This window comes from Accipiter gentilis, chromosome 6 (assembly GCF_929443795.1).
Source record: "Accipiter gentilis chromosome 6, bAccGen1.1, whole genome shotgun sequence".
Classification (NCBI taxonomy): domain Eukaryota; kingdom Metazoa; phylum Chordata; class Aves; order Accipitriformes; family Accipitridae; genus Astur; species Astur gentilis.
Window position 1 is genome coordinate 39118877 of NC_064885.1, and position 13553 is coordinate 39132429.

General features: G+C 42.0%; 2 protein-coding genes across 11 annotated transcripts in view; one reads left to right on the forward strand and one right to left on the reverse strand.

The window, feature by feature from the left end:
* The window catches only part of PHC3 (polyhomeotic homolog 3), a 39821-nt gene extending 30940 nt beyond the window's left edge, over positions 1–8881 (forward strand). For 3 of the 6 annotated variants that reach the window (XM_049803983.1, XM_049803985.1, XM_049803986.1), the window contains exon 15: positions 169–8881. In XM_049803983.1, coding sequence (XP_049659940.1) covers positions 169–323 — 155 coding nt within the window. In that variant the 3' untranslated portion in view covers positions 324–8881. The remainder of the gene's footprint in view (positions 1–168) is intronic. The other 3 variants (XR_007506443.1, XM_049803984.1, XR_007506444.1) reach the window with 3 other exon arrangements.
* Positions 8882–9564: 683 nt separating this feature from the next.
* Positions 9565–13122, reverse strand: GPR160 (G protein-coupled receptor 160). Of its 5 annotated transcripts, none has more exons than XM_049804016.1 (3): positions 12749–13122; positions 12342–12419; positions 9565–11075 (listed from the first exon to the last, which is right to left on the reverse strand). In XM_049804016.1, the coding sequence occupies exon 3, from the start codon at positions 11061–11063 to the stop codon at positions 10002–10004; it is 1062 nt and encodes a 353-aa protein (XP_049659973.1). In that variant the 5' UTR covers positions 11064–11075; positions 12342–12419; positions 12749–13122; the 3' UTR covers positions 9565–10001. The 5 variants fall into 5 exon arrangements, with proteins under 5 accessions (XP_049659973.1, XP_049659970.1, XP_049659971.1 ...); XM_049804013.1 differs by having other exon boundaries at positions 12122–12419; XM_049804014.1 differs by having other exon boundaries at positions 12097–12419.
* Between the last annotated feature and the right edge of the window lie 431 nt (positions 13123–13553).

Genomic DNA, 13553 nt, shown 5'->3' on the forward strand with positions numbered 1-13553 from the left:
TCCGGGAAGTTCCCATTGTAATACTGAACTCTTGCATATACCTTGGGTTCTACAAGCTAAAGGAATGAGCATTGCAAATTGTGTAGCTGGAAGGCTCTAGCGCGGACAGTCATTGCGTCTCAGAGTGCACATTTATACCCCAGTAATTCTTTTTTTGTTGCCTTGTAGGTTGTCAAGATATTGCGGATGAATTCAGAGCACAAGAAATTGATGGACAAGCTCTCCTCTTGTTGAAGGAGGATCACCTTATGAGTGCAATGAATATTAAGCTTGGACCTGCATTGAAAATCTGTGCACGTATCAATTCATTGAAAGAGTCATAGGAGGTGAACATGAAGGTTTAAACAAGTTTCTCAGTGACAGAACCGACAGTAATATGCCAACACCTTCACTGTGGCATGAGTGTAACTGTGATGTTTTGTTAAATATATGGGGGTTTCCCCACATAAAGACTTAAAAATGTTCCGTTGATTATACCAGGTAGTCTTCTGTAGTTTCCAACGATTAACAGATTCATGGTAAAGCCTGAGTAATACTTAGAGTTGAAGTGGGAGTTCATGGAAAGACATGAAGTGAAATACGCTGTGATAGGTTAAATGTTCCCCAACATGACCTTATCTTATATGTTTAAGATTAACAGCCCAGCACCCACCCCAATCTAAACACCATTTAAATTGTGTTGCTGTATTCTAGAAGATTTTTTTCCCACATACAGCAGGTTTTGGACGGAAATAACAGAAGTGTCCACAGACCCTGTGGAAGCAGTAATAACAGTAAAATGCTATGCATTTAGTTGTGCTCTCTGATTTTCAAAATTAGTCTTGAGCAAATTGTTTGTAAGGGGTAGGTTGGCAGCCGGTTTTCCTTGTGTAGGCTTAGCCTCATCTCTGCCACTGTAGTATTTTCCTGAAGTCTGGAAATACTATAAACCATGTAGACGTCTCATCAAAACCCTCGTCATCAGGCTACTGAAATGCCATGGCATGACACTCTTGCCAGAGGTAACTGAAGCACATGTTACTTTACTCTTTGTATGCTGCTATGCACTAAGAGGGCATTAAGTTGTTAGGTTTGTAGTTTTGCATGCTGCTAGTTAAACTAGACCAGCAGTTCTCAAATGGGGGTTGAGAATGGATCCTGAGGAGGTGTGAGAACACTCAGGGTTCAGGTTTCGAAATTCCTAGGCGTGAGGGGCTGAAAACTGCAGCCAGAACTAGCTCATGTTAAGACAAGTGTACTTTAAAGACTGGAGGTGGAGAAGGGATAGCATAGCTCAGATGCTCTTTTTCTTGATACCTCTTCTAACTTGTCTTTCCCTGTAGTACATTCCCATTGCCTCACTGGAAGCTTCCAAGCACCTTTTATTTGTCCACTGGCTAGCGTGAGCTGGGCTTGCAGTAGTCTGAGGAAGGAGCACGGTGGGTTGCTCGATGAGGTCCCTTCAGAGCTCGGTGTAGGAGCGGCTGCTGCTGTGATGAGGGAGCCTGGAGCTGCAGGTCGGCAGGAGGAGTGCCACCGGTAGGCAACTCTGGGAGAAATCTCTAGGGGCTCCGCTTTGTCCCTCTGGCAGGAGATACTGACTTGCGTCCTGCAGACCCAGGCGGTGGGATTTTAGTGTCTCCCTCCATCTTCCCTCTCTTGCACTCTGTGTGGAACAAATATGAGTTTCCCCAGTTACTGACGCTCTCAGAAGCTGCTTGGGCTCTGAGGCAGCAGCGCCTTCTCAGCCTTTGCTTCCCCATCATCTGTGTATGGATGTATTTTGTACTGTCTGTTCCTTCCCTTTGCAGCTCCACTCCCCTTATGTACAGACCTAGGTCCCTAAGCTCTTGTGTAGGGAAAGAAGGGCACTTGTGCCGATACAGTCATTGTGTATATTTGAATTAATTATGTGTATGTGTCTGCAAATAATGTATTTTGTATTTTATGCAAATTAATGCATAATATATGATTGTGTAGGGACATATCCAGGGGGACTGTAAAGTATTTCTGAAAAGAAGAGGAACTGATCTCAAGTTTGAGAACTGCTGACCTAGATCAAAAGGAGTCAATGCACATACACTGGCTGAAAGGAAGGTTTATGACAGGTAGATAAATATGTACATTATTTAACTGATGACCTTAAAGAGTAAATTGGGATTACAGAAAAATCTGTGCTTCACTTTCCTTTAACTAGACTATTGCTTTGTTTCTATTAACTGACTTTCTACCGTTCTCTTCCAGAGATCAACGTTAGAATCATTGTTTTTAATTACAACTGTTTGAGCTTACTAATAGCAGATGTTATTAATATTTTTATTAACCACTGAAGCTCCAAGTTAGGACAACCCATTGCTGTTACGTGCTAGTATGTGGTGAGAGCCCTTATCCAAATGGCACCAAAGGCTTTAGAGAATTAATTGATGTCTGGGTTCATTTTGGAGGGAAGTTGCTAAGCACTTTCTAACTTGTTTTTTCTGTCTTCAGTTACTGTTGTAAAATAAACTTCTTAGTTTAAGGTTCTAAGTTTGGCAATGTTAATTTGAAAGATATTCAAATGATGGAGACAGTACGTTCCCATTTGTAGCATTTCTGTAAGATACACCGTGTAGCATATCTGTAACATATGTTCTAAAGAGTACGTTCTGTTTTGATGAGCTAATTGAAGACTAAAGATATCTTAGATATTTATCCTTTGGCTTTTGTCTTAAAGTTTTATTATTTTTATACGAAAATTTCACTGGCTAATTTTTAATCTGTCTTCTGATTGTACTGTTCTTTGGCAATGTAAAAAGTAGCTATACGTAAATGTGATTTGATAATGGCTTAAGGCATATTTGAAAATGTGGACTTATGAGTCTTATTAGACCTGCAGTTAATAGCAGTAGTGTTACATGCATGAGGATTTCACGGCCGTTTTAATTTTGCTTTGTTAGACAGCTTTCAGAAGGCCTTCTACAGCTAGTGTTTATATATGACTCGGACATAATCACTGACAGATGCCAGGAGCGCAGAGTAGACCTGATTAATGCACGTCTGTTCTGGTTGTTCTGGTAGGCTACGTTTTCTGTGGTTTTGGGAGAGCCACAGATAGTGAGTTATGCTTTAAACATTCATGAAAGCAGCAACTAAGAATGTGGGCCTTATGCAGATTGAAAGTTTTTCCTCCTTCACTGATTCTGGCATTAAGCAGGAACTTAAAAGCAGACACAGCTATACTAACCTATGCTGATAGAAGTGCACATGTATTGGAGTGTTTGCCAGTATAGCCGTGTCAATAAAATCAGTTTTAAAAAAAATCACACCTGTACGTGACAGTAGGCTGGAAAACTTCCAAGTGCAACTGAAGTCTACTTCAGAAGCTTTTGAATTTACTCAAAAAAGCAATATAATATGTAGAGTAACATTCCTCCAGAACCATTTTACATACCAGTTGCTTGTTTCTGTTCAGATCAGTGAGGTTTTCCCAGGATCATACTACCATTTCCCATGGCTTTCCCCACAAATTCAGCTAGATCCTCCTGCAAAAGAGAAACTATTGCAGATTTTAATTGACTATTTTTTCACACTTGCTCTCACTCAATGTGTGTACAAGAAATCCTTTTCATTAGCTTTGTTTCCTGGAGTTTTGTTTTCTGTATTCAGACTGCTGCTGTTGTGGGCTACATCTCATGGTAATCCCTGCAATATTTCTATTCCTATAGAAAGGAATAGAGGATGCCATGGGATCTTAGCTCAAAAGGGAGATATGTTGGATGGCTTTTTCCCTTCTTTTTTCTCCACTAGTCTCCATCCTACCCTACTCCTTAATGCAAACTGCTGCATTACCTCAGGGCAAAACCCTTTTGCTGAGCACTGGGCTGAAGGTGACTGTCAAGATTTCTTCCAATAGAATTACAACTATTACACTTGTCTCAGCTTCAGAATTTATTTGGGGTTTTAAAGAAATGCACCTGAACGATCAAAACAGGTATGCAGACTCCCCTGCTTAGTCTGGCTCCTATCACTCAGCAACCCTGCTTTGCAGCAGAAACAGAGAACACCAGCAAGGAAGCCTGGCCATCTCCACTCACTAAAGTGCTCTGGGAGCTCGAGGCTGCTCCTTGTTCAAAAACAAGCATTGCCAATGAATTGGTAACTTCACCTAGCCGGCCCATATTGCCTCACATTTGGCACACTTGTAAGACTTTTATCACCTTGCTTATGTAGAAAATAACCATCTTGTCAAGTTAAACTGCTAGTTGTCTTGGATCACCAGAGAATATTTGAAGGGTTTTTAAACAGACTGCATGGTAAATGCTTATTTACCTATTCATCCATCATATTTTTTTCCAGAAATTAAGTTCTTGATGGAGGGTAAAACCTTTGCTAGAGTTGTGTCAATGAGATATCTCAAATAGAAGGTTTATGCCCTGCAAGCATCCATTTCCTCATTTCTTTCCTGTGAAAGCAGGGGTTTTCTCCTTAACTTCTTTTTGGACAAATCACAAGTGGGAATCTAGCCTTCTGGATAGAACAGATGGAGTCCATCGTAACTGCAGATGTGACAGCAAGAGGAAAGGAAAGGGATAAAACACGTATTTGAGCAGGTTTACGATAGCTGTTGCATCACTTCCTTATCTTGATCTTAGCTGTAAAAAAATGTTCAGGTATAAAACCATTTCTTAAATGTAGTTTGAATGGAAGTTCATGTAGTGAGACTTTGCTGGGTGTAGTGTGTCTCTGCCTGGCATACCAGTTAAAACTAATGCCTATTCCAGATGACTGTTCTCATTTTAATATCACAATGTCAATGCAGAAACTTACAGCTCAATAGCTTAAGATATTTCTTACACATTGATAAATGTATAGCTCTAAGTGATCAAAGAATTTGATGACAGTTGTATCGTGAGTCCTGGTTTTGTGAATAATTAGACATCCACATAATTTATAACATGAGCACTTCTTCTGATTCTGTTGAGACTATTCATATTAAAATTAAGCATGTGTATAAAAGCTTGCAGGGTTATTTTCTTATCAGTATTGCATAGAGATGTCCTGTTAGCATATCTTTAGATATACGGTTGTCACTCATTAACCAGACTTTTACTCATCAGTTGTTCTAGGCTGCAGATAATGACTCTGCAAAAGAGTCAATCTAGGATACTTTTTTATAACATTTACCCAAATTACTTTATTAGAGATGGAGAGCAACTAACATCTTGAAGTATTTTGTTTTAAATATACTGTTTCTGTTGTGTGCTGAGTGGAACAGGAATGAACAGAGCTATAAATGCATAATTTCAGTGTAAGGTGTTAATGTGGAACAGGAATGAACAGAGCTATAAATGCATAATTTCAGTGTAAGGTGTTAATAATTGCTCATAGTGAATTAATTTTTAAGTCAATCTTGCACAGTGAGCTGTTGTTTCAGACAGGAAATATTGTGAGGAGAAAGAAATTTAAACTCATTTGATGCTTAGTTCATTTAAACTAAGCCTAAATTAAGTTCATTTTAAAGGGATTTGCCTTTATTCATGAGAATTTATTTAGACCCTATTGCTTCTATGTAGTTACATCCACTGGATGGCTTTGCAAACAGTGGCATTTAAAAAAGAGATGTACAGATAAGTGCCTACTGCGTAGATGCTGTGTCTACTTTTTCAAAAAGCTGTCCCTAATGTAGTCTGAGCTGATGGACAGCCTGTACCCTGCAGTCAGAGCCTGGGACGTAGGCTGAGTACAAAAGCAGTTAGCACATGTTACCCTAATCCATATGAATCAGCCTGATTTGTTTTTAGCATCTTCATAACTTCGGAGGAGGTCTAACAAGTGCCATTTCCTTCTCCATATAGATTTCTGAATGTGCTTTCTGCCCTGTTGGGTGTCAGCTGGAGCATTTTGTGTCCCGAGTCTCATGCTCAGCACTTCCACATGTATTCAAGGCCCCCATCCTAAGCTGCTGCGTAGGTTTGTGTAACCTCTGTGTTAAAACTTATACACACCTGCTCATTCACTTGAAGGTTGTGTGTATTATTTACTGATCTCTTATAGCTAAGTGGAAGGAAAAAACAAAATTCAAAGATGTGAATATGCTTGTAACTGAAGGTATGTAGTAAGCTTATAGTCTAGATTTTGTAACCGTTGATCTAACTTTTCCGAAGCACAGTTCTTGGGAGCGTGACGGATGTGAACAGATTTCAGGTTAAAAACTCTTAAACTTCCAGCATGTATTATCTTCCTGCTGAATTATCCAAAATGACTGTGTACAGTAAGGAGCTAGAAAAAGGAGATCTAAAGAGATTTTTTCCATCTAGAAAGAATTATAATTTGAGCACAATTGTGCATTCATAAAATAGTGATCATAAAAATCATTTAAGTGCAATACATAACACTTAAGGAGCATTTTAATTGTGCATGAAAAGCACTGTATTGTTACGTGGGATTGTTGGAAGGCTTATAGTGTTGTTCATAGGTACTAAATCAGGGTATCCTTGCTGATTATGGGATTAGGCTAGAAGCACAAATATAATTTACTCATGAGGCATATCTGCTTTGCAGGTGAAGTCTGGTGGGAAGGCTCATGTTGTCCTCCACTACCTGGCCAGTGTACTGGCAGCCAGGATGTTGCCATCCTCTGGCAATTTTTGCAAAGTCCATGTGTGAAAGAACCATGAGATATTCTGCACACCCAACTTCCTTTTTAAGTAATCTTTGTGTTACAGTGTTAGCAAACCAGTACTGATCAGGAAAGATGTGTGTAAAGAATGAAGGGTTTTATTAATGAGTGCCAAATACTTCTATTTAGAGTTGAAAATACATAGAATATCTTATTAAAATCAATGTTGATTTTTAAGGGATTCTTTGTATGAGGAAAGTACAGAAGTTTCTCATAAAGGGTTAATACTTTAGCCGCTGTTACCATTAATATCAAATAATCCTATAAGAATTAAATACTGTAAAGTATTTGAATGGTGTAAGGCCATTAGTTGCTGGCACAGCATAAGAAGTAATGTACAGAGTTGTCTGTAGTTCTTACCGTTTCAGATATCGGCACCTTCCTAGCGTAGCTTCTCTCCTCTTTCTGTCTGGCAGTGAAACTGTAATCCTGTTGTACAGAGTAATGGTTTATGGTGATAATGCTGGACTCAAGGGTCAGCTTTAGGACTTCCCAGAAGCACCAGATAAAAGAAAACACACAGAGGAAGAGACTTAGTTGTTAGGAGTGTCATAGGATGAGGATTACAACTGGTATCTCCCTCCATAAAAAGTCAAGGATAAAAGTGGGTTTACAAAGAGAGCTACTATTAATGTACTTTAAAATAGTTACATAGCAGGCTCAGACGCCACAGCTGGATGCCATGTGGAGACCTGGAGTGCCACTATTACCTACTTGGTGGGTGTAGTGACAGCCTGAAGGTTGATGCTCTTTGGCTCTTTTCCCCAAAGAGTATGGAAGAATGAATTTGATAGTAATACAGTGATGTAACCTCAGTACATTAATACTTGCTTTGGCTGCACGTTGTGGCTTCCCTGTAAAAAATAAAATTTTAAAAACTTAAAACATCTTTAGAAGCACTGCAGCAACTATGGGAATTCTGCCATGTCAGGGCAGGTGGGGTTGTGTAAACTTTAATTATGGGTTGAGAAGCTGAACCACACTGATAAATAAAACACAGCAGCAGCCTTACCCAACTTCTTGCAGTTCTGGTTTTGTAGACGTTAATGAATCAGAAGGGTGAGACCAACTACACAGAACAGAAGCATCTGAAATGTACGTTCCTGAAAATAACTTTGCCTTCATCTGGTGTTAAATGAATTTTAAATTAGGAATTTTCCCTTGCCTGCTGAGTCTGTAGGGATTAGTTATTTCGTGATCTTCTGAAATGCCTGGTGCATTACTATATTTGAGATATTTGCTGGTTTTTAAATGGAATTAGGTTTTGTAAATATTTTGTCAACCCCATTTCAGTGGGTGTCCAGTTTATATAAAACCTGAAGAAACGCTGTGTCAAAAAACTGTGTTTAGACATGGTTTATCCTATAGCATCTCAAGCACTAAGTAACAGCAATTACAATTTGAGAGAACAGGGAGTGATTGCTTAAGATTGTTTTTCACATTAATATTGTACGTGCTTCCCTACTTTTAACACAGAAATAGAATTTCCTCCAAATACATTTTCCAGCATAAAAGATGAAATAATTTGTGGTGCCAAACACTTCAAACTATGTTGCTAAGCATTGCCTCCTCTTATTGCACTAGTTTTAAAATTCAGTTTTTGATCATTTACTGTCCTTTTGATGGCCTTTTTAACAGATTTTCCCCAAACCATTTTCTACTGCTTAAAAATGCTCATGTCCTTTTGATTACATCGCTGAAACCTCAAAGAAGTTTACCACAGACTGTGGGTGAAGTAATAAACCAGAATGATAATTGGACTTTGGTATATTGCAGAAATGTAAGATTAATATATGATTGAGACGTGATTGTGTAATCTTACGGAGTGATATATTGGAATATTCTTTTATAAGAAATTTTAACCCATGTAGGATTAAATTCTGCAATTAAATCTATGTCTACAATTGATATATAATAATGTAAATTATAACCCCCAAATTAAATTTTACAGTTGAAGAGCACACAGTGACGTATGTAAAAATATGATCTTCACTTTGTGAATCATTTTTTTTAAAAAGCACTTTCCTATTACCAACTAGCATGTGAATGAATTTTAGATTCTCTCATTTGTTACAATCTGTAGAAGTGAAATTTCTTTAATCTGTCTTTTAATGGGTAAATTCATCATACAAATGCTGAAACAAAGCACCTTATACTATGCTGCTTAAACTTGCTTGTAATTGCACCTTTTGTTATCTGCAGATTTTTCTTAACGAGTATTCTTGTGTGGTATCATTGTTCCCTGTAGGTCTGGGTGAATGATTAACCAACCTACAGCATCATTTACTTATAGAGTTTCTATTTCAATACAACATTGTATTGTGAGTTCAGTGCTTCAGAAATAAATGCTACTTCCATTTGTCTGCTTTGGTTGTGTATCATTTATTTCTCTTCTACAAAATTAAAGCAAGACCTTCATAAAACTGTAAGAATTTGAAAATTAAGAGAGTATTTTCGCTAGAAGCCTGACTAATTCTTCCCCTACTGAAGTAGTCCCACTTCAAGTTTAACTATTTTAATTTTAAAGTCATTTTGGCTTCAAAATAACTTACGTTTTAATTTAAGCCCTTCTTTGGCTTTGGGCATGTCTTTATGTATAGCAACCAACCTTGCTGCTTATTGCTCTGACTGTAATTATTTCATTTTTAATATGTACATATATACGTTAGAGGAGCAGTAGCAAAGAAATAATGGGAAATCACCACCTTTCGTGTAGCTGTGGAAGTTGCACATCTTGCACTATTTTTGTACTATGTAAACAAAGTTTATATTTCTGTAGGAGTTGTAGTTTTACATTAACTAAAACAATTTATTTCTCATTAAACAAACAACCCTTAACTTAAATCAAACTGACAAGACGTCACACTTGAACAAGAAAATACACTTCAAAAAATTGCTGAAGTTTTTTGAACCTTTGACAGTAGTTTAACACATGTACATAACTGATAAAAGGGCTCCAGCTTTGAAAAAGACTTTATTGCATTTTGTACTATAAAACCTGAGATCATTTCCATTTAAAGCAAGTGTAAAATTTGAGTAATAAACATAAGGTTTAACTGAAAACTTGTTTTTTGTAAGTAGTGGTCTTTTCTTAAACCCGTGCTTTAAGTTAAATTTCCTGAACTGGCAGGTGCTTACTGCCCGCTGGAACCCAGTGTGGAAGTGCACAGTGTCCCACAGGCTGGTGCAATATTCATTACAGTATTGGTGGACGCTGGACTTTTTTCCATGGGTTGTAGCTCTTTTCCTTATATTTCCTTGAGATGTTTCCTTGTATTATCTGTAAGGACATGGTCACAGAACATCAGAGTACACACTTCTGTCGCACAGCACTTATTTGCAGTCTTTTTCAGTCAGCAGCTCATTAACAGATTACAATTACTGTGCCTGGTTTATCAGCTGGCTCTGTGTTTTCATTGTTAAATGGCATAAAGCAGAATTTCCAGCTGACAAATGGATCTGTAGACCACATCTCCTCTGTCAATTCAACATCATGGCATCGACACCAGTATGCTACTGCAATGAGAAAGCTGTTGATGAAGTACAGCCAGGGGACGTTCATCTCCATGTAGGCTGGAATCCGAGCACCAAGAAACAAAATGATAATTTGAAGAACAACAAAAGGTGCCCAAGTGCCAAGAAAACAGAGGAGGAGTCTGGTCAGGAGCTGCCGCTTAAAGCAAGTGCCGTTGTTGTTAGACACATAGGAGAACATCAGAACAGGCTGATTGGCAAAGGAAGCCACCCTGACAGACAGCAGCATGGCTATAAGCTCCTTCCGACATGCCAGGAGAGCTGTGCCCATGAGCAGCACCATGGCACATGAGAAAGAGTAGCTCTGCACGCTGGCATAGAGAGGACACTGATAAGCAGAAAAACGGTTCTGAATTTCTAGTTCTTCATAGGTAGCGGGAACTTTCAGAATACAAAAAAACCCTGAAATCCATATAACAGCCACAGAAAATACATAAAGTAATTTTTTACCTCTTCTAGGGAAGTGAGAGGTTTGTGCTATAGTCATGTAATAATCCAGACCAGCCACAAGATACACCGGGTAATGCAAAATACCGTAGGTAAGAGAAATAATCTGCGTGAACAGGCAAATGTGGTACTTTGTAAATCGCAGACCCCAGAGTGCAAAGTCCTCAAAATAGAAAATGAAGGATATACTCATCAGCAGTGTGAAATCAAGAAGTGCCAGCGAAACACAGAAGTATCCCATAAAACTAACTTTCACGGTTTTTTGCTTAACTTGCAACATGAAGAAATCAAGGAACACTTTTCCGAGCATAATCAGGAGCAACATGCAGCTGATTTCAAGAGGTTGGTTGACCTGGGTGTAGTGGTACTGACCAGAACAATTTTCACAGAGTATGGCAGCCATCCTCCAATGGTGACAACCAGCAAAATCAGTATCACAGGGCATAGTGCTTCATCTCTGAAAAGAAAAAAAAAAAGTTTGTAAAAATTTATTTCTGGGTACCTCTACCAATTAGCTAATTCTCCATCACAGCAGCTACCAAATTTACATCTGATTTTTCCAGGCTCCTTAATTAAGACTAAATAGCTTCACCAACACATCATTAAATTGTCAAAAAGTGCCTAAATTTTATGTTCTTTTAATTACATTCTTGAGAGTTTAAAGGTCAACATAGACCTGATAAGGTACTTTTCTAGCTACTGTCCTAAGGAAAGGTTTAGGAAATAAGGTTGACCGCGTTCCTTTCCTTTAGAAAGCACGGGGGTCTTTCTGTCCAGCTGGGCAGAGGGATGGATGTTTCGGAGCCTCTACATATTTTGAAGAAATTAGGCAAGCACATAGGACAGAAATCATACAAGACACAGGAGATGTTACAGCATGGCCTCACAGTTCATTATGCTCATAGAATCTATATGGAATCGAGACTGCAGAAATATCCTGAAAGCAGAAAAAGCATCAACCCAACTCATGCTTTTTCAGTGCTAAAATCCTGGAACTCTGAGGCAACAGAAAGCACACACGCTTCATTAGCTGATCGGGCTTTTTTGCTCATCCTTCAGCAATGTAAGTACTACAATGATAGATAGCTCAGAACAGCTGTTTTCTCCCCTTGGACTTCTGTAAGTTTCCTTATGATAGCTCTTTTCTGTGTTAGTTCCTAAGGAAAAGGAACACAGGATGGCTTCGTGTATGTCAGCAAGACGTATTGGACAAAGCTGTACATGCTTTCTTCTCTCTTCCCTGAAGAAGCAGGATGGTGTCAGCATTCTCAGCAACAGCAGAGAAAAGCTGAGAAGCAAGGCAGCTGTAAAAAGGCATTGCCGCTTCGGATCTCTGTTAACAGTGATTCACTTGTATCTAAATAGACGCCTACGTTTTATTACCAGCTTGCCAGAGCTAGTGAACATTTGAGTTAGTGTCTCCTGAAAAGCAGACTAGGAACAACTAGAAGTACTCGGCGGTGCAAGTGGAGACGTACCCGCTGAACTCGGTTACGAGCCTACCTGTGCTTCCCGCTTCACTCTTCATCCGCACAAGCACGTTTCACCCTCTGAAACGTTAACACGTTCCACAGTACAAACTCCAAACAGCCTTCCGTGTGCCTTTTGCCTTCATCTGCTGGATGCTGCACTTGCGCGTGCAGAGCGGAGGAAACCCGCACGCAGAACCGGGTCACGCTCCGTAAGCCATCGCTCCGTCTGTACGACCGCAACGCGAACTCACCTGTTCGCAGGTTAGGCCTTTCCTCTCCGGTGCCGAGACCGGGGCACAGCAGCAGCGGCGGCGGGAACAGCGCTCATCCTGCGGGCACAGAGGGCACTTGTGTCCGCCGTCCCCCGCACACGCTTTTTTCCCCGGGGGGGGGGCCCTCAGGACCTCCACGTCCCTCGTCCCCGAGGAGTGCTCCTCCACCCCGGCCCTCCCCACCTCCGGAGGGGTTTCTGTTCTTCCCCGCAGCGCCCCGGTACCCCGCCGGGCTGAGGGAGGCGGCGGTGGCCGCAGGAGGAGGGTGGGGTTGGTGGCGGCGGCCGTGACGGGACGCGACGACTCTGAGGCGAAGCCCGGGCTGGCAGCTGCTCCCCGCCCTGTGTTCCCGCCCGGGCCGTCCCCCTCCTTCCCCAGGAACCCACCTGCTGCGGCTCGCCGCCCCTCCGCGCTCCTCCTCGGCGTGTGCTGCGGGGAACCTTCCCCGGCCTCCCCCCCCTCCGCGCCGCCTCGGCCACCTCAGGCGGCGGCCATCTCCGCCCCTCCGCATCGCACGGGGACCCGGGCGGGGTGGGGAAGGAAGGGAAGAAGGGAAGGGCTCGCCTCGGCTCGCCGCCCTGCCCTACCCTTCCCTACCCTTCCCGCCCCTCACCGGGCCGAACCGAGCCCGGCCGGTCCGGCGACTCGGCGCCCGCCAGTTTCCCGCCGACCCCGGGGCGCCTCAGCCGCCCAGCCCCGGCCCTTCCTCACGGCGGGCGGGCGTGGGGCAAGGCGGTGAGGGGCTGGTGCGGAGGGAAGCGTAACCGCCTTGAGGAAGAGGGTGAAATGGGTTCTCAGCCCTCCCTCCACACACGCTCGCCGGGACTGAGGGAGGCGAAACGGCTCCGGGCGCGGGAGGTGAACGCCTGTCGTTACCTGAGCGGCGGGGGCAGAGCAGAGCGGCCCCTCGCCCGGATCGCGATAGACGTGGCGGAGAAACGTTGTCTGCTCTAAACGTCTGACGTGTGTGAGGGAAAAGAAAAAAGAAAAAAGGGCAGCAGGGCGATGGTGGGGCGCTGAGGGGCCTTCAGCGGGCGAAGTCGGTGAGAGCCCGGGCCCCCGGGGGCTGGAGGGCGATGGCGTGTGGCAGCGACCGGGAGACGCTTCGTCCACGAAGCCTTGTGGTCACACACGGCGTGTCTTCGCCCACCCGCGTCGGCTTTGCTTTGGGACTCGGCCCTCTTGGTTTCA

What these genes read in the sequence shown, in the direction of transcription:
- GPR160 (XM_049804018.1), bottom strand. Translation starts at nt 11,063, where the DNA reads ATGCCCTGTGATACTGATTTTGCTGGTTGTCACCATTGGAGGATGGCT.